This window comes from Capsella rubella, unplaced genomic scaffold (genome assembly GCF_000375325.1).
Source record: "Capsella rubella cultivar Monte Gargano unplaced genomic scaffold, Caprub1_0 scaffold_7, whole genome shotgun sequence".
Lineage (NCBI taxonomy): Eukaryota > Viridiplantae > Streptophyta > Magnoliopsida > Brassicales > Brassicaceae > Capsella > Capsella rubella.
In genome coordinates, this window is record NW_006238917.1 from 5,870,375 (window position 1) to 5,887,611 (window position 17,237).

General features: G+C 37.8%; 5 protein-coding genes across 10 annotated transcripts; 1 reads left to right on the forward strand and 4 right to left on the reverse strand.

Annotated features, from left to right (window-relative positions):
• Positions 1–1,171: 1,171 nt before the first annotated feature.
• On the reverse strand, positions 1,172–4,619 carry LOC17880450 (monocopper oxidase-like protein SKS1). The gene is made up of 9 exons (XM_006283326.2): positions 4,363–4,619; positions 3,830–3,939; positions 3,458–3,728; positions 3,219–3,354; positions 2,510–2,876; positions 2,044–2,409; positions 1,875–1,953; positions 1,598–1,797; positions 1,172–1,508 (listed from the first exon to the last, which is right to left on the reverse strand). The coding sequence occupies exons 1-9, from the start codon at positions 4,507–4,509 to the stop codon at positions 1,412–1,414; spliced, it is 1,773 nt and encodes a 590-aa protein (XP_006283388.1). The 5' UTR covers positions 4,510–4,619; the 3' UTR covers positions 1,172–1,411.
• Positions 4,620–5,673: 1,054 nt separating this feature from the next.
• On the reverse strand, positions 5,674–11,320 carry LOC17878174 (E3 ubiquitin protein ligase RIN2). Of its 4 annotated transcripts, none has more exons than XM_006283347.2 (13): positions 11,143–11,320; positions 10,381–10,690; positions 9,724–9,801; positions 9,295–9,381; positions 9,080–9,201; positions 8,332–8,428; positions 8,127–8,232; positions 7,859–8,016; positions 7,601–7,738; positions 7,459–7,526; positions 7,161–7,379; positions 6,504–6,873; positions 5,674–6,210 (listed from the first exon to the last, which is right to left on the reverse strand). In XM_006283347.2, the coding sequence occupies exons 2-13, from the start codon at positions 10,615–10,617 to the stop codon at positions 6,154–6,156; spliced, it is 1,737 nt and encodes a 578-aa protein (XP_006283409.1). In that variant the 5' UTR covers positions 10,618–10,690; positions 11,143–11,320; the 3' UTR covers positions 5,674–6,153. The 4 variants fall into 4 exon arrangements, with proteins under 4 accessions (XP_006283409.1, XP_006283408.1, XP_023634379.1 ...); XM_006283346.2 differs by having other exon boundaries at positions 11,121–11,320; XM_023778611.1 differs by lacking the exon at positions 11,143–11,320 and adding an exon at positions 10,889–11,111.
• Positions 11,321–11,794: 474 nt separating this feature from the next.
• LOC17878522 lies at positions 11,795–12,213 on the forward strand. The gene has a single exon (XM_023779015.1). The coding sequence runs from the start codon at positions 11,896–11,898 to the stop codon at positions 12,064–12,066; it is 171 nt and encodes a 56-aa protein (XP_023634783.1). The 5' UTR covers positions 11,795–11,895; the 3' UTR covers positions 12,067–12,213.
• Positions 12,214–12,245: 32 nt separating this feature from the next.
• On the reverse strand, positions 12,246–14,285 carry LOC17879321 (putative glycerol-3-phosphate transporter 2). Of its 2 annotated transcripts, XM_023779014.1 has the most exons (3): positions 14,138–14,285; positions 13,048–14,011; positions 12,246–12,962 (listed from the first exon to the last, which is right to left on the reverse strand). In XM_023779014.1, exons 2-3 carry the CDS (start codon positions 13,979–13,981, stop codon positions 12,385–12,387), a joined length of 1,512 nt encoding a protein of 503 aa, XP_023634782.1. In that variant the 5' UTR covers positions 13,982–14,011; positions 14,138–14,285; the 3' UTR covers positions 12,246–12,384. The 2 variants fall into 2 exon arrangements, with proteins under 2 accessions (XP_023634782.1, XP_006282892.1); XM_006282830.2 differs by having other exon boundaries at positions 13,048–14,165.
• A 1,293-nt stretch (positions 14,286–15,578) lies between these two features.
• On the reverse strand, positions 15,579–17,036 carry LOC17878564 (GLABROUS1 enhancer-binding protein-like). 2 transcript variants are annotated; one of them, XM_023779258.1, is made up of 2 exons: positions 16,388–16,477; positions 15,579–16,316 (listed from the first exon to the last, which is right to left on the reverse strand). In XM_023779258.1, the coding sequence occupies exons 1-2, from the start codon at positions 16,475–16,477 to the stop codon at positions 15,747–15,749; spliced, it is 660 nt and encodes a 219-aa protein (XP_023635026.1). In that variant the 3' UTR covers positions 15,579–15,746. The 2 variants fall into 2 exon arrangements, with proteins under 2 accessions (XP_023635026.1, XP_006283973.1); XM_006283911.2 differs by having other exon boundaries at positions 15,579–17,036.
• Between the last annotated feature and the right edge of the window lie 201 nt (positions 17,037–17,237).

Consider the following 17,237-nt stretch of genomic DNA (forward strand, 5'->3'; position numbering starts at 1 on the left):
CTTTGTCATTTTTAAAATTTTTAAAGATAATATCAATTTTGTTGAATATTTCTCCATATTTTATTCTATTGTAAAATATATAACATATTTACTTTTCTTTTATTTTTCCTAAAACATCAATATAAAACAAAAAAATATATATGATGATTTTTGTAACGCAAAATAAATATATATCATATCATAAGAGTTATACAAAATACAAATAACATAAACACTTGAATAAAATCGTTAAACCAAATAAAAAATACTATAGATTAGATTTTATTAAATATTAAATTATTGTTTAAAAATATCTAAAAATGTTAAATATGTTATATACATGGAGATTTTCGAATTTAATTTTCCATTTTTTTGGCAACAAAATTAGTATGATTCATAAATATAGGTAGTTTCTGTTTTTTATTATTTATTTATTTATTAAAACATTTTTGCTGTCATTAGTTTTGTTTGGCAACTGAAATATATTTCATGAAATTTTTTTTTTTTAAATTGGGTGTGTTTGGCTTTAATTTGTCCTTCCGAATTAATAGTATAGATTAATCAAGAAAATTGCACCTCAACTAAATTTTCTAATATATTTCTAAATGTTAGGAAATATTGGTTACAACTTACAGTGAGCTATGTATATTAATTCTTACATATATAGCTTTAACTTCTTAATCGAACCATGTGACATCTCATTCTGTTTGTTGCATTTTCTTTTGCGATTATTATTTAACTAGTTTATGTATGTAAATTATATGTTAGTCTCATTCCCCTCCAATCATTATGATGTAAATTAGGTGTAAACATATATATATTGATTAAATTACACCAAAGTTATCAAGAAATGTTTTTTTATTTGAAGATCATTACAAAGTTCATTCCGGTGTTCAAGCGAAGCTAGCACGTGATGTGACATGAGGCGCATGTAATATGAACGTGGCTCAGATCTCTTATTTCGGTGAAACATCAAAACTCTAATTGTTTTTCTTTTAGATATATTATTAGTCATAATTTTTCTGTAAATTGACAGATCGACGTATCATGCATGTACATTATAGAGAATTGGTATGCGAATTATTATTAATCATCTCCCATGCAAAATATTATTATTAATCATAGTCGTTTTAATGGCTGGATATTGCATATAACTAATATAATTTAAGTTAGTCTTTCGTAAAAATTTAAGTTAACATGAAGGATGTGGATAGTTTATAAGAACATACACCAACAAAAATCATTACAATTAATTAAACCCATTTTGACGCAGGAACCAGTGTTGTTGTTCAGATTCATGGGGATAATAAATATTAAATCTAAGCATCACTAAAAAAAATAAACTTCAACATTTAACGCCTTCGACAGTCTATAGCAGAACTAAATGGAACTTCACTTCCCTAGGTCGATCAACACAAAGATGTAAAAATGCTCAGCAAAACGTGAAAACAGAGGCGAGGAACATCATTAGCATTAGCTTCAAGTGTCCATCTAGTATAGATGATGTTGCAGCTGAGTGGTGTTGTTCCCTGCAACAATCACAATGAAGAGTGTTATGATCCTCATCATCTAAAGGTATAGCAAAAGGGAGAGAGAAGAAAAGGTTTCAGATGAATACTTCTGCAAGTTTTCAAGGGCACCGCAGTAAAGGACATTGTCTGGGGGATCCATCTCTGTCTTTCCATCCTCTTCAGGGTTTGTGATCCGCATATAAGTTTCTTCACCAAGATACCATCTGTCAAGATTCTCTACTCGAATGTTCCAAACTCCGACATTATCAAGGGAAATAAGTACAGCCGTCCATCCCCCTGGGTATACCTATATAATAATAATAATAAAACCACTAAGAAAACCTGCAAAACAGAGTAATTTGAGCGATGCTACAGTCCATGAACCTCGATTGTGCTTCTTGAGATGGCATCCCAGTTGTTATATGAACCCTTTTTGTCTTCTGACCAAATACCAAACTCCATCCTGGATAACATGGTACATCAACACCTGACTTTTGATAGATATTATAAGGAAGAACAAGAATAATTCACAAGGTCTCATGGTTTCTCTTACCCAACAACAAAAAATGAATAGCCATCAACATGAAAGCTCTGGATCTTGGTGTCGTTGTTCTGGAATATAACTTGTATAAATCCCTTGTATGTTGCGTTGATCATAGATCTGTCCAAACGAGGAGGTCTATTAAAAGGTTTCTCAGGGAAGTCCAGCTTATAAGCTCCTTTCACTTTATTGCGATCAGCAAGTCTCACTGGAGTGCTTGGATTCACAAATGATATCCCATTAAGTGTAGCGCGAAGAGCACCGTTAATTGTTGTTGGAGGCAAACTTCTCAAAATGTATGTATTAGTGATGTTTATTTGACCATAATGAAATGATCCCTGCGGATTTGGACGAGCTCCACTAGCAGATGTGTTTTGCCTGTAAATTAAAATAGTCAGCTTCACTGGGACAAGAATGTAGTTGTAGTAACAATAAGAGGTATTCTATGCACTTGCACCAATAATCTTTTAAAACAAACCTGATGGCCTTTGGCTGGCCCATTGCTGACCACGGGCTAGAAACATCGGTTTTTGGAACTGGTAGAGGACCAGAAACAGGTCCTTGGGAATTAGAATAATGGAGAATGGCAACACCAGTGACTCTTTGCCACACTGTTTCATTCACAAATCTAGCACTGGCAACAATGTAGTAGTCACTCGTGGCATTTTGGTCCATGGTTACCAAGAAAGAATAAGACTGCCCTACATGAACATCAAAATCAGTAAAGTTTGCCTGTGAAGTATAGTGACCCTCGGTTTCCACCAAAAGCAAATTGTGGTTCTGAATCCTGAAGTTCAAGCTTGTCGAGATCCCAACATTGTGTACACGGATTCTGTATGTTTTTCCTGCAAAATATAACACCATTATAGCATAATAGAAAACTAATGATTTGCAGTGAATCTCGAAAAATCTTCTTAATCTTATTCTAAAGACTGAAGATGTGAACTTTTGAAGTACCATCTTTACAAAATGTTCAACTACATGCAACGGCTACTCATGAGCTCTAAGTAGAAAAAGGAAAAAGAGTATCTTAGAACAACACAACTAACTGAGACTGGAGACTCAGCACAGGAAACTCTTCAAACAAAATGTTACTAGGATGCAAAAGAAAGTGACAAGAGAAGATTCATATGTCTCATGAGATAAAGTGAAAGCAAAAATTCCTCAGAAACTCCCAACAATTTTACCTGGTTCAACATGAAAGGTTAAGTAATCAATCCCATCAGGTACACTACTGTTGTACTTGTAAGGACCCTTTCCATTGATGAGGACTCCATCTGGCATCCCAAGATCTTTCCCAGAGTCGAGAATTCTCCTTAATGCCTGAGAAGCAAAAGTACCTTAGGTATATATATATATATATAGAACATGGTTACTTCTACCAAAATGCGGAAAAAGAACAAATACCAAAGTGAGGATTACTTACTTTATGGTCCTGAGTGTACCAATCACCAATAATGAAGATGAGTTCGCCGTCAGGCTGTGGGAAAGGGATAGGGATGATGTTACGGTTATTAATCACGATGGGACCAAAACCCCCAGATGCTCTCTGAAAGTTGAGTGAAGGGGAGTAGAAAAAGCTTCCAATCTGATCCTTCACTTGGAATTGGTAAGTAAAGTTCCATCTGGGAGGAATTGGGCAATTTGTGCCAAGAACACCATCTTGCCATGAGTTACGCCGCATTTGGATGCCAGGCCTATTCCAAGATGACCAATGGAAGAAACCAAAGAAGCATATTACTCTTTCGAAACTTCTATGATAAGGAGGTAAAAAAAGAGACAGGGCTCTTGGTCTCACCAAGTCAAGAGGAGAGGCTCATCCAAATGATTGAAGACGTTAACAACAACATTGTAGTTGGTAGTAGCATTAAGCAGAGGCCCTGGAAACTGCCCATTGACAGCTATAACCTGAATATACAAAGTTAACACCAAATCAAAGAAGGCTAACCACGTACTCAAAAACCAATCTTTTTATGCCAATCAACATTTTCATATAACAGGAATTAAAAGTTGAATTCCTAAACCCATATGTATCACAAAACTTGAGATTCTATGGTAATGGGGTTAAAATCAACTTCAGTAACCCTCTTTAGCAGTACACAGAAATAGAAGGAACCCATCACTCTCCCAAACCCAAAAGACAATTTTTTTTCGATAGCCAACTCAAACGCACTGTATATTTAGATCCATAATTACGAACACGAGCTTCAGAAAACTGAGAAACCTATAGTATTTACAGACGCCATTGAATCTCTAAATCGAAAGCAAGGACCTTTATTAAAACAGTGAGACTTTTAGGAGAGAAAAAAGGGGGTAAGAAGGAAAGCGAACCTGTTGAGGAACGCCGAGGGGAGAAGCGGTGATGTAAGAAACTTTGAAGTCGTAGGAGACAAAAGGGTCCGCGGCGAAAGACACGGCGGAGAAAAGAGCAAAGCAGAGGAGGAAGGAGACGGCGAGCACAGAACAAGTCGCCGCCATAAAGTTGGGGTTTTTCTTTTGTTAAAGCTAGTTCGTGATCAGAAAGCTAAGGAATTTGACATAAATAAAGAGTGAAATCGAAACGGTAGAGAAGACGAAGCAATGTGTTGAAGTGTCAGTGTGGGTTTTTTGAATTTTTTCTTACAAGACACTGGAAATATGAGCTACACTCCAACCTTTTTTATTATTATTATTTGTTTTCTTTTGATCTTATTAAGTAGTAATACTTTTTTTTTCTTTCTTTTTTTATCATTCGTGAAAAGAAAACTTGTACAAAAAAAAAGCTTTCATATTTTTGTATTTTCCCTTCAGTGCCAATGTACTTTTTAATTATTTGTTTTCTTTTGGCCTTATTTTAGCATATTTCTTTTTTTGTTCATAATTAAGTTCGATAATAAAATTTGCATCAAAAAAGAAGAAGAGGAAGAAGAAAAGGTTAGATTTTCACCCAAATAAAGAAATACATTACCTTTAAACCAAAGTTCTGAAAAAGCTTTTCATATTTTTGTATGTCCATTTCTGTGCCAATGCACCTTTTTGGGGTTTATCTCTTACCAGCAGTGTACATTAAATTTGAAAGGAAGACCGTTTGAAAAATGCAGAGATTAAGGAGACGACCTTTAAACATATGCACAGAAGAATGTGCGAACATAATCACCTGTTTTTTATTTGCAGTTGTGTGTTTATCATTTCCTTGGTCGGGATTGTAATAATTTTTAATAAATACTGAGATTTTGATCTAATTTGCTTTATTGTTTATTTGTTTATGCTAACTACCTCATATATTTTTTAGTTATGACTTATGAGAAACAGGTAAACTTGTTTAATGAAGGAACTCGACGTAGTCTTAGTAGTAGTAAAGAGTTTATCGAACTATGTAGATAGTCTAGAAGGCGTATTAAACTGCTAACAGATGATCTGGCTTCTCTTTTGCTAATGGCAATTTACACACGGCATGGACATTATGATAAAGTTGGTTCCTTCCTTCGAAAGAAACAATCTTTTTTTTTTTTACTTGATGTTGCGTTCAAAGCACCAACATGATACTTTTATATTGGCTTTTTTCAAATAGACAATGCAAATATAATCGAAATGGTTATGACAAATATCAAATCTGAATTGGTTTCTTCGATAAGATTATGTTTCTCTATCTGTTACGTCATATAGGAGGATACTTTTAAGTTTTTCAGAAGGAAAAAATATTGAGTTTTACAGATTTGATAATATACTACACTACATGGCTATTGGATCAATAGCAGTAGATTCTTTAATTCACTTCTTTTTATTGTAAATTACACATTCTTATACAGTAGAGGTAGCAGAAGCTAAAAGAGTGGTTGGTTACTCTCCCTCTAGATTGGAGCCTGAGGCCAGACTGCGACAACATATCTCCAGACCACCAGGGCATCATCACCATATGTAAATATCCGAACTTATTTTTCCACAAGAGAGCAACAAGCTATAGACTAGAGCCTCTTCTTCTCTATATCAAGCACATTGCCTTATGTTTACAGCAGGTGAAGCTTGGAATATTGGGTGGTGTCTAAGACTTGTGGCCAAGGATATGTCCCCAATCATTAATCTATACCTAAGGTTGAAATGGAAGTGCAGCAAGTGCCTTAGTATATTTTACACAAACTATCGTCACATCTGGAGAAGATTGTTCACTGTAACAGCAACAGAGTTTGTTCTCTGCAGGTCCTGCAAAAAAATTGAAACCCAACAGGTTCAAGTATCAACTCACATGAATTTTAGAACTGAACTATTCACTTAAGGACCAGTCAAGTGCACACAAGAGACCAAGTACCGGACAATGGTGGTTCAGGCAAATTAACCACATAAATAAAGTGATAAAATTTGGTTTCATGTATGAATATATGAAAATCGCTCCTTCCAGTCAATGCGGAAGACAATCTAAATGAACCACCAAATCAACCAAGTATGCACTTCCCGTCAAAGCTTTACAGAATATCCAGTATGCACTTAAAATTTACCTGGAAAATAATTTCATCGGGCACATGTGGCATGACTTCCCTAACTGTCTCGGCCATTGCTAGTATATTTGCCAAGCTTTCATTTGTCGTGCTTGATACAGTTCTCAGATGCAGACCACCTGTCCTTCCACCAGTACCAGGAGGTACGGTTGGAGAAGAAGTGGATGCTTGAGAAGGGTTCAACGGCCATAGACTCCAAGCAGCATCGTCAAGTGCAGTTTGAGCATAGCTTTCGCCAACAGATGCAAGATGCCTCATCATCATCTGAACCCGCCCTATTCCAACTGACCTGGAAGCAGTAGAGGACCCAGCGACATCAGAACCCTGACCTGACCATGTCTGCAGCCAGCTTGGATCCAATCCTAAATTCCTATTTTGTGAAAGACAAGGATGAGAACTTGTACAGACCAGTTCAAAATGCAACTCTTTACAACGAATCCAAGGAAAATGCTTAAATAGTGGTCGCCACAACTCACAAGATATAATACTTGCTAGACAAATTTGCTTTTTCAGATAATGTTTTAATTTAAGGGAATGCAAATATAGTACATTAGCACCAAGATCAAGGGAGTCACAGGAAAAGGATCATTAAGTTATGAATAAATTGTTATTTTGGTGTATTCAATAAGAAAAGTAATAAAGAAGAATGAACTTAACCTTGAAGTATCATTTTCGACAGAATTTGGCACCTCTGTAGGAAATAATCCAGTGGCTAGTGCATGTACAGGATTGTTTTGTCTTTCAAGCTGACGGGCTAAGTGCTCATCGCTTGACACTTCCACTGTGTGAGGGTTCACCTCACTCTCATTTCTACCAACAAAAAGAGGCTTGCGACATGTAGGACAAGAATAAACCTCATTTAGACCTTGATCCAACCTGCCAACATCAAAACATCATCAGAATCATCAGTTTCAGTCATAAAGACAAGAGGCTCTCGGTATTTAGCTAAGCACACCAGGATCGCAGGCATCCAAGATGGAAAAGGTGATTGCAGTGAAGCCTTTTAGCCTTAGCCATAGGTTCCTGTTCATTCATACTGTAGTTTAAGAGTTTGAGATTGCAAAAATTATATGAAAATGACTATAGCAGAAGCATACCCGACATATAGCACATTCATCATCATATGCCCTTAACTCTTCAGAAGTTGCATCAGGGAGGGCTGCATGGAGAGCACCCAGAGCTATTCTTAATTTAATGTATCCTTTTATTCGTTTCAAAATTGCACTTAGCAATGCCTGCCAAACCAAACACAAAACCAGGTAAAATATACAACAATTGAATGCTGTGACTAGTGTCAACTATCAGGTAACCATGAGAGTGACAGTGTTTTAAAGAAAGCCAGTTAACAAGCATACACGTATGTTGAGAAACAAAACTGCATCCACCAGATGAAAGGCAATGCCATGCAGCCACCAAATGTGCAAATAATGACCTAGTGCCATTACCAAAGTAGCCATGTCCAGGAAGAAACCAAGGTTACGGTTGAGGAGACCCTTCCATTCCAATAATGAACCTATCCAAAAATAAGAGTTTACCTTAAGAATGGAGTTCCAGTCAACCAAAAATGTCCACAGGAATGCATTCCCGGGCTCTAATAGAAAACATAGCATAACACCAAACTACCTGCTGTCATGGAATCGAGAAACTTAGATCTTTGGCAGTCTGAGTTCTTGACTACTAAGTGGTTAATCCACATATCTAGCAGCTGAAACCCATGAATTAATAGCGCCTGCAAAAAATTCCGATCAGCTCTATATTTTTTCGACCATGGCTACAAAAGAAAAAAAAACAAGTAAGACAAAGAAGACAACTAAAATCAATTAAGTACCTGCAAGGTCTCAAAAGCTATGCTGCATGGCTCAAAAAGTAACAATAGATACACAGAGGAACCAATTGTATTGTATGTCATAAGGGAAAGTTTTATCCTGTAAGATTGGAGGAGAAAAGTAAATCCTTTTATTCAACATATCACCCAGACATGCTTGAAATTGGTTACTAAAACTGAAAATGTTATTACACAAAGAGATCAAACAAGAATCCTAACTGGACTGCAGACCACAAAACATAATGAACTCACACAACGTCTTTCTCGCCCTATGTCATCCACATTTCACTCAGGAGAAGTTTTTGCTTTAAACTCACCTTCGAGCAGAGTTCATACTATATGAATTCAGGATAGCATCTCTCTTATGTTATCCTGAATTCAACCTATGCACTCTCTTATGTTGTTAAAGAACTTTATGAAGTTGATCTTGATGGGCTGAGGTAAATCTAGAGAACATTCTACTCTGATCCTTTAACATAATCAGGAGTGTTTGAGAAGAAAATAAAGTTGTATATAGGATCGAGATCGACTTCCAGGAGCACCAAATTTTACTATAAATAACGAGCGTCAGCCACGTAGTTTAACTTTTTTTACCTCCTTGTTAATTCACACACTACCTAAGTTTTGTTTAAGTTCATACAGAGTCCAAGAGAACCTTGAACTGAAACATGACTTCTATAGTTTAAGGTCATAAACAGACAGATACTGCAACAATTGAATATGACACTATACCACAAGCTTTAGGAAATACCACAATATATCAACAGAGAGGACCACGAACAGTACTGAATACACACGAAAGTATGTCCAAGGTGTAGAAGAAGGAGATGCATTCAATCGTTCAAGCCGATCTCTAGCCAAAGCTTGAAACATCTACAGGACATTACAAGATACACATTAGGGTGTCTGAAAAAGATAATTCAGAACTTAGTTTCTCGTAAATCAAGAACGCCCAGTGTTCAATACCTTTAAAGTACATAGAACAGTCAACCAAACTGTCCACAGTACACCCTGAAATATTGTTGGGGGAATCACCAGTGGTAGAAACGTACCCTAGGGACAGGAGGATTAGAAGGGAGAAAACACAATTAATAACTACATACAGATATCTGCAAATAACTCGAATCACGGATATACTACACAAAGTTGTAAAGTGCAAGAGGAAATGACGGGAAAATGTGGCAGTATCATTTGCCTAAGTAAAGACCTCTCTCAAGCCTCAATAACAAGTTTCTTCTCTTTTTTGCTCTGCCCTTATGATAAATATTTCATTTTTTTCGTGACACGGTTAGAATATTAAGTAATGAAAAACTACCAAGAATATCTCATACAAAAATCCGACTGTAGGTTATAGTATGTCACAGTCCAGTTTTCAAGCAGAGTAAGAACAGGTACCTTGTAAATGATATAATTGGCAAGTCGCTCCACCAACTTTTTCGTTTCAACGTCATATAAATCTCCAAAAAATAGAGTCTACAAAAGATGTTTAAAAGACATTAGAACCACCAACAAAACGGTCACAAGACAGTTCCAGGAACAGTTATACAATCAGCATGCTATGGTAACAAACAGAATGAAATTCTTCATTTTTGTTTCATGCAAGATATTTCACTAGCTGGAGACGCGAGTTTGAATCTCACAAATTAAGAACACTTGCTTCTTATGAAAATTAATAATTGTGTTTTCGAACGTAACTAAACTAAGAACTGTAAATTGGTCTCTATTCCAACAGAAAATAAATCAGTGGTGCAAGTCTCAAAACTTTAAATGCATAATTTTTTTCCCCAAAGCACAAGTAAAAAACCCTTAAGAATAAGAGTAACAAGTACTGAGACACCTCTGCACCAGAGACTAAAGTAGATTAGGAGGCAAAAAAGCTCAGTATAAGGATATGAGAAATTTCATAGAGGTTCTTTAAGCTAATGAAGTTTGGAAGTTCAAACCGATTTGGAGGGAGCCTACGATAAGATAAAGTCTACGAAAGCTAAATATCAGAAAAAGTCACTGCTTAAATTGCATCCTAGAAGTAAAATGTTACTCTTTAAGTTTTACCTTGAGAGAAAGTACGAGAAGAATATACACATTGAGCACAAAATTTGTCAGCAGGGCAATAGTAAAGTAAGAGCCGAGAAGCAGGTCAAGTGCATGCTCGGAGTCTCCTAAAGAGATGTTCTTGGCTATGAGGCCATCTGATCTAAGTCTATCGAGAGACAACTCTGTCCAGACTTGAAGGCCCACAAAGCTCAAAGCTGTTGATGCTACCGAGACCGGCAAGTACCTTATCCCCATTAGGAACTATAACAGCCTTCCCACTTAAATTTAATCCCCAGAATCTCATTTAGTCATATTAGCATGACGCCATCTGCAGCAACGTAATCTCTCATAAGTATTAAGACTTGGAAGAGACAAACAACCACAAGAACAGTGATCACACGGTCGATTTCATGAAACAAAGATACGATTTTTACGAAAAAAAGTTTGACCATTTGCAATCAGAAAACAAAAAAGAGAAGATTTTTACAGAATCAACACACAATTGAGCTCCAGAGAAGCAAATAACCAAAAAAATAAAATGGATTCTTTGTAGATTGAGTCACATGTGAAACTGGATTTGTAAAGGACCCGATAAGCCGGAAAAGATGTGATCCCAGAGAATTTTACAGGTTGAAACCATTAAATAGAAATTCAACAATGAAGAAAGTGAGCTGAGGAGAAGATTCAAAGGACGAATAAAATGCAGATAGCAGCAAAAAAGAAAAAAAAAAACAAAGAGAGATCAGAGTTGTGCAAACCGATCGAAATCACACAAAAGACCTGAATCCCACGAAGCTGTCGGTTGGGAAATTTCTTAAAAGCACCGTGTCAGCGTGCCTCTCTGTCTTTCTCTCGATCGAGAGAATCGAAAAGTAGAAGTGCAAAATTCTATATCTTCTTCTTCTTCTTCCTCAAAATAAAAGTATTTTTATTATTACAACAAAACTGATACGGTCAACACATGTTTCTTTTTTTCCTGGGGTTATTTTTCAACAATTATATGTTACCAGCAAAATTATAATTAAACTCATATATAATATGGTTTGGGTGAGAAACCAAATACTCTACTTCTATGGTTATGTGAACATTATATAAATAAGAATCATGGTTAACGCATCTAAAAGTAAAGATAATTTAATATTTTAAGCTAACACTATGTAATTTGATATAGACACGCCGACAGATTTGAATATGACCAAAATTAACCAAAACCACCTTTATGTCATTAAGGTTTCATTATTTTACGAACTATATATCGTTAGGTGCACAATTAACCAAAAACACCTTTATGTTGAAAGTGAGCCCATGTACAAACTATATAGTCCTTATTTTAACTATACATGGGCCATAAAGGCCCATTAATGGATCTTCGGTTTCCAGAATTCTCGAGCTCTTCTTCGCTGAGTTTCGCTTTTAATTTCCGCGAGTCTCTCTCTCCGATCAAATCACTCCAATTCAAAACCCCTAATAAAACAATTCCGATCTACGTTCGCACCGGAGTCTGAGGAGCTCGTGGCGGAGAAGAAGAAGAAGATGGGAATAATAAGGAGCAGCTTCTCTTTCATCTCAGGAACAGTGTGCGGGATCTACATCGCTCAGAACTACAACGTCCCTAACATCAAAAAGCTTGGACACTGCGCCGTTTCAATGGCCAAGCAACTAGAAGAAAAATATCGCAAACCCAAAAGCAGAGACGACGTTTGAGTTACTCCGGTGAATTCGCCGTTCTTGTTACTTTTTTTTATTTGTTTCTGCTTTTACTGTTTTGAGGGGATTGTAAAAAAATTCATAGAAGAAATTTGACAATCAAATTAAGATTCTTTTTCTCAGATTTTAACAATTTTCAGCTGATTTGATCGGTTTTATCGCTTTCTACTTTCAAATTCGGTAAATTTTATTCTCATTCAAACTTTAGAAATGAAGACATGATCAAGTTAACAGACAGAGCTGGGAAAAAAGGAACCAACTTTAAAAGAGAAAAAAAGGTGTCTCGCTTGTGAAATAGTTAGAGCAAAAAAAAACTCAAAGGAGGACATCAATGGGAGCTCTGGTTGCTGGTGATGATGATGATGCAGCTACTTCATCTTCTGATCCAAACAATATAGCTTTGACTTCTGCTATGATTAGTTTAGTGAGCAGCAACCCAGAGATCAAAGCTGCAGTCATCAACATGTAAAACACTGCGTCCCAGCTTATGGCAGAGATGTAACCAGTGAGTACTGGTCCAATCGCTGCACCTATGGATCCTGTGCCGTCTATGATAGCTGTTACTGTAGCCAAAGCCCTGGCATTGCCTTTAAGAGATTTGTGTGTTCCGAGATCAGCTGACACAGCTGTTGTGATGAGAGCAAATGGTCCATTGACAAAGACTCCTGATGTGAACATGAGGATGACATTGATGGTCATTGAGATATGTCCGAATACTCTGTAGAGGAAAAGAGCTGGGATCGCCAAGTAGATGAATCCTGCTGCTGTGATGGCTCTGCCGTCCAGTTGATCAGAGATGTACCCGGCTAAGACTCCTCCAACCACGCCTCCAACATCGAATAGTGTCGACAAGTTTCCTGATGTCTCCTCAGACAGGTACTCTCCTCCGATCACTGCATCACGTAATTCGGACAATTCCTATATCAAGGCTACAACTTTGAGGTTTAAGTAAAGGAGAAATGATGAGAAGAAACATACTGTTGTGGCTGACATAGAAAGGAAGCCAGTAGAGGAAAGTGTATGAGACCAACTTTGTGAAGAAGAGGCAGAACGCGAAAGGAGCAACACCGGGAATTTTCCAAGCTGCCATGAACCCGATTGCTTGTCTATCGAATCCAGTACTCATTCTAGATTCCAAGAAGCTCTCTGTAATGGTGTCACCGAGCCTCATGGTGGAGTCAATTTCAGTTCCATCTCTCTCGGCCTCAACAGTTGGAGGGTTCACCGGCAAGAAAAGGTAAACAACAATTCCAAGAAAACTCATGAGCAAAGCCGGGCCAAGAAATGACCAGCCCCACCCGTACCTAAGCAGACCGGATGCGATCAGAGAGCCTGTGATGTTACCGAGGGAAGTGTGAGCACTCCAAACACCCATAATCATTCCTCTTCTTTTCTTATCGAACCAGTTCCCGAGCACGGCCACAACACAAGGCCAGCCTATCGACTGAAACCATCCTGCCATAACCTGAACCGCCAAGAAATAGTAGAAGCTGTGGAAATCAGCCCAGAACGCAACCCCAAAAAGAGCTGTGAAAAGGCCGGTCCCGATCATACCAATAGTCAGAAACGTCCTGAGATCCAAACGGTCGCCCAAGTGACCAGCCACAAACATTCCAACCGCATAGACAGAGAGGAAAGCCAAGTCAATCTGCCCAAGCAAGGCTGGTCCATCGGGTCCATCAAAGGGTGCCCAACCGCCTTTGATTGTTGATGCGGAAAGTGTTCCCTTGACAATGCTATTGGGCTTTCGGGCAGCATGGAAGGCGATATAGGCGACAAAGGTCAAGATAAAGACAAGGGCTTGGTACTGCTTGAAGGAGAGTCTTCCTGAACGCTTAAACCGTTCCAAGAACTGAATACCCCATGGCTTGGTTTCTTCATACAGGAATTGGGATGAAGTCCACGACGCCATCTCTTTAACAACTCCTCACAACGCCAAAACCTGAAATCAGATGAAGATGTGAGGTTATTGTCTATTCATCCATACTTGTAAAACAAGAATTCTCAACATCTCGTAAACTAGCAGAACAAAATTTATACAGAAAACTAAAGAGAATGTAGAATGAACCTGTGGAATTTGGATCACCTTTTGAAATTTGAACAGAGGAGAGAAAAGTATCTCTCTCGCTCTTACTTTCGCAACTCCAATGGTGAGAAGCTGGGAGGGAAAAAAACTCACTACTTAAAGAAAGTGAAACTGGCTCATTTTGAATAACTTATTTTGCCCCTTTGCTGTATTTTACATTGACCAAGCTCTCTGCTTCACTGGCCTCTAAAGTTATAGATTTTTTTTTATTTTATCATATGTGTTATTATAATATTCAAACTTCGCTAACTAGAAACAAATCAAACGCTAGAAGACGATACCATAGCAATATATAAAATCTTTCAACACAGATGATGAACTATTTAACTATAGTTTTATGTGAAGTAGCATAGCAAGTCGGTGTCCGATCTATCGTTTGTGCCCGCACGTAAGAACATCAAAGCCTTTTGACTCTAACTCGTTTCTGCATCCTAACATTCAACTCGTTAATTGTTTAATTTATCTACACAACTAAAGATAATATTCTTTGGAATGCTACTTCTTTTTGATGTCCAAATTCATTTTGCTTAGTTCATAGGAAGATGTCAACAAATAAATCTTTTTAAATATTAAGCATTTGAAAATGCTTTGGAAAACAGTACTATACAAAAATGACTAAAATTTTGGAGATAATGTATTTGCAAAATAAACCTGTACTAACGACAAAACGTTTCAGAAAATAACATCTAGAGAATGTTCCTCTTATGATGGAGCAAGGTCATTAAAATAGTCACTTGCTTCTTTCCCCCTTAATCTAGAGTATAATATGCATACGTAATAATGCTGCATCGTACATGGTAGAGATATTACATAGTTAAGTTTATATTGTTGAAGTTGTGTGTGGTTATCTTAATGTTCGAATATGTAAGATTTTTTCCTTATGGGGTATGAGAACTTTCAGAGAATACTTTTGAAGCTTTCTTGTGAAAATGATTTGGAAAACTTGATGACTTAGAGATCTTCTTTTTTCTTCTTGTTTGAGAGAAGCTCATGGTATCATGCTGACCTTATGGTTTTAACCTTTGATTGAAGCATCGCTCTGCTCTTCTTGTAGCATATTCTAGACAAGGAGTAAAGTATTGAACTATGTCGTTTTTAGCTATTTTTCATATTCGCCTGGAGATCAAGGTTCACGGAACAGGTTCTAAAAAGAATGGGACAAAACCGCAGTCGGATTATAAAGGCTTCGAATCAGACCAACATGATTCTGTAGAACATTGTATAGGTGTGCAGGTATCATTCTAGTCTGTAATGGATACGCAAATTGCAAATTCCATGTGATGATGAGTGTAGCTTATTAGCTAGTCACCAGCAGAACTTCACAAGGAATGCAAATGATCCACACATTGACAAGTCATTTCACAGCTCTTAATACCAAAGAGCTAATGAGGCCATTCCATTTTCCGGCTAGTTTCACAGAAACTGAACAAGAGGAATAGAGAAAGGGTCTTATACCCAAAACAAAGCATCCAACATATGGGTATAAAGAAAATACGACAACGAATTACAAAAGGATTAGTTCCACAAGCTATAAAATGCACATTACAAAAAGACTCAAAGATGCATAATAGAGAGTAAAAAGTCAAACCGCTCAGGATTCATAGGCCTTAAATATCATCTTTGCAGTTTCGTTGACGAGCTCAGTCCTCTGCAAACATAGCTCCATCTGCTTCGCCTTGAGCTTCTTCCATTTTTCCTCCACTTTTGTCTTCTCTGCTCCGTCGGCAACCTTTTTCCAAACCGCAGTAACTGTGGATTCATCTAAACAGCAAGAACTTGAATTCTCTGCGTTGAAGAACAATGCTATCTCCCTACCAATGGAGAGACCAGTGTTCACAGCCTTGGCCTCTGTTTTTTCTGGTCTTTTCGCTTCTGCTGGTTTCTTGGGAGTCGAGTGAACTACTAACTTCATCTCTTTCGGGGCTTTCGAGGCAGGGGTTCCTCCAACTTTCTTCCTTGATTTAGAAGTCATAACACCATTGCTTCCCCAAATCTTTCTAGCCAATTCAAAGGACTTTTGGTCAATATCCTTAGGAAACTGAATCTCATCTTCACTCTTCCCCTTTTTAAGAGACTTCTTCACTGTATTCGTAAACTTCTTCTTCAATCTCTGAAGCTTGGTTACTATTTGGCTTTTGGTAGCATCGAAATCGATCAACTTCTTCACATAAGAGCAAAAGGCGTCACTGTCGTCATAAGGATCACCTTTGGTAGAAGTGAAATCAAGAACACCTTGAAGCAAGGCAATTTCATCAGCCTCGCTGAACAACCTCTGGAACATCTTCTTCGCATCTTCTCCAGAAATCTTCTTAGCCTCATCATTTGTTTTCGGCACCTTCACGTGCTCAGTCTCGGATGTCTTCAGCTTCTTATTAGTTTCGGGCTCAGCTTCCTTCGAAGGACGCTTAGCCGTTGAACTCTCAGGTACAGCCACAGCAGATCCAGAGGCCTCTGCTTTGGCTTTGGCCACAACAGGCTGCTTGTTCGTCTTAGCAGGCTCGGGGTCAGGTTCGGAATCGGACTCAGACTCAGACTCGCCTTCGGATTCAGATTCGGGCTTCTTCGAAGACTCGTCTTTCTTCGAAAGCTCAGCAGAAGACTCAGACTCTTCTCCAGACGAACCAGATTCTTCCTCTTCACTCGAAGAGGCCACAGGTGGGTTGTCGATCACTTCCGCCTTCTTCGGTGCCATCGAACGCAATCAGGAGACAGAGATCTAAGAGCGGCGAGAGTCTCCTTGCTTGTTTCAGCTATCTCTTTTTTATTTTCACGTCGCCGTCGATTTGCTTGCTGTTAGGTCTGGTGATTTTAGGTTAACTTGTCGGGTTTTGTTTTGTTTTCCCTACTTTTTTTTGTCGAACGAAACACATTCGAGTTGGGCTTGCCAACACGCGATATTCCACTCCCTTTTACCCTAACGGGCTTCGGTATTTTACGAGAGTTTCAATAGACCAGTCCGTCCCGATACCTCGACCTCAGATTTCGTCTTCGGGTCTTAGAAAAGACCTTTATGAAATGTAGAAAATTAGAAATTGATGGTTAACTACAGTAATAACTAGCATGATCTACTTGATTTGGAAAC

Bases quoted from the DNA above. Each gene is read 5' to 3' on its own strand.
- LOC17880450 (XM_006283326.2), bottom strand. From the start codon at position 4,509: ATGGCGGCGACTTGTTCTGTGCTCGCCGTCTCCTTCCTCCTCTGCTTT. The intron at 2,877-3,218 runs GTAAAATTGTTG...TATATTTTGCAG, and splicing joins AACCTTTCATGTTGAACCAG to GAAAAACATACAGAATCCGT. The intron at 1,509-1,597 runs GTATTCATCTGA...TGATTGTTGCAG, and splicing joins GCCCTTGAAAACTTGCAGAA to GGAACAACACCACTCAGCTG.
- LOC17878174 (XM_006283347.2), bottom strand. From the start codon at position 10,617: ATGGGGATAAGGTACTTGCCGGTCTCGGTAGCATCAACAGCTTTGAGC. The intron at 9,202-9,294 runs GTATTGAACACT...AATGTCCTGTAG, and splicing joins CTGTTCTATGTACTTTAAAG to ATGTTTCAAGCTTTGGCTAG. The intron at 8,429-9,079 runs GTATTTCCTAAA...CCAATCTTACAG, and splicing joins CTCTCTGTTGATATATTGTG to GATAAAACTTTCCCTTATGA.
- LOC17878522 (XM_023779015.1), top strand. From the start codon at position 11,896: ATGGGAATAATAAGGAGCAGCTTCTCTTTCATCTCAGGAACAGTGTGC.
- LOC17879321 (XM_023779014.1), bottom strand. From the start codon at position 13,981: ATGGCGTCGTGGACTTCATCCCAATTCCTGTATGAAGAAACCAAGCCA. The intron at 12,963-13,047 runs GTATGTTTCTTC...TACGTGATGCAG, and splicing joins TTTCTATGTCAGCCACAACA to TGATCGGAGGAGAGTACCTG.
- LOC17878564 (XM_006283911.2), bottom strand. From the start codon at position 16,847: ATGGCACCGAAGAAGGCGGAAGTGATCGACAACCCACCTGTGGCCTCT.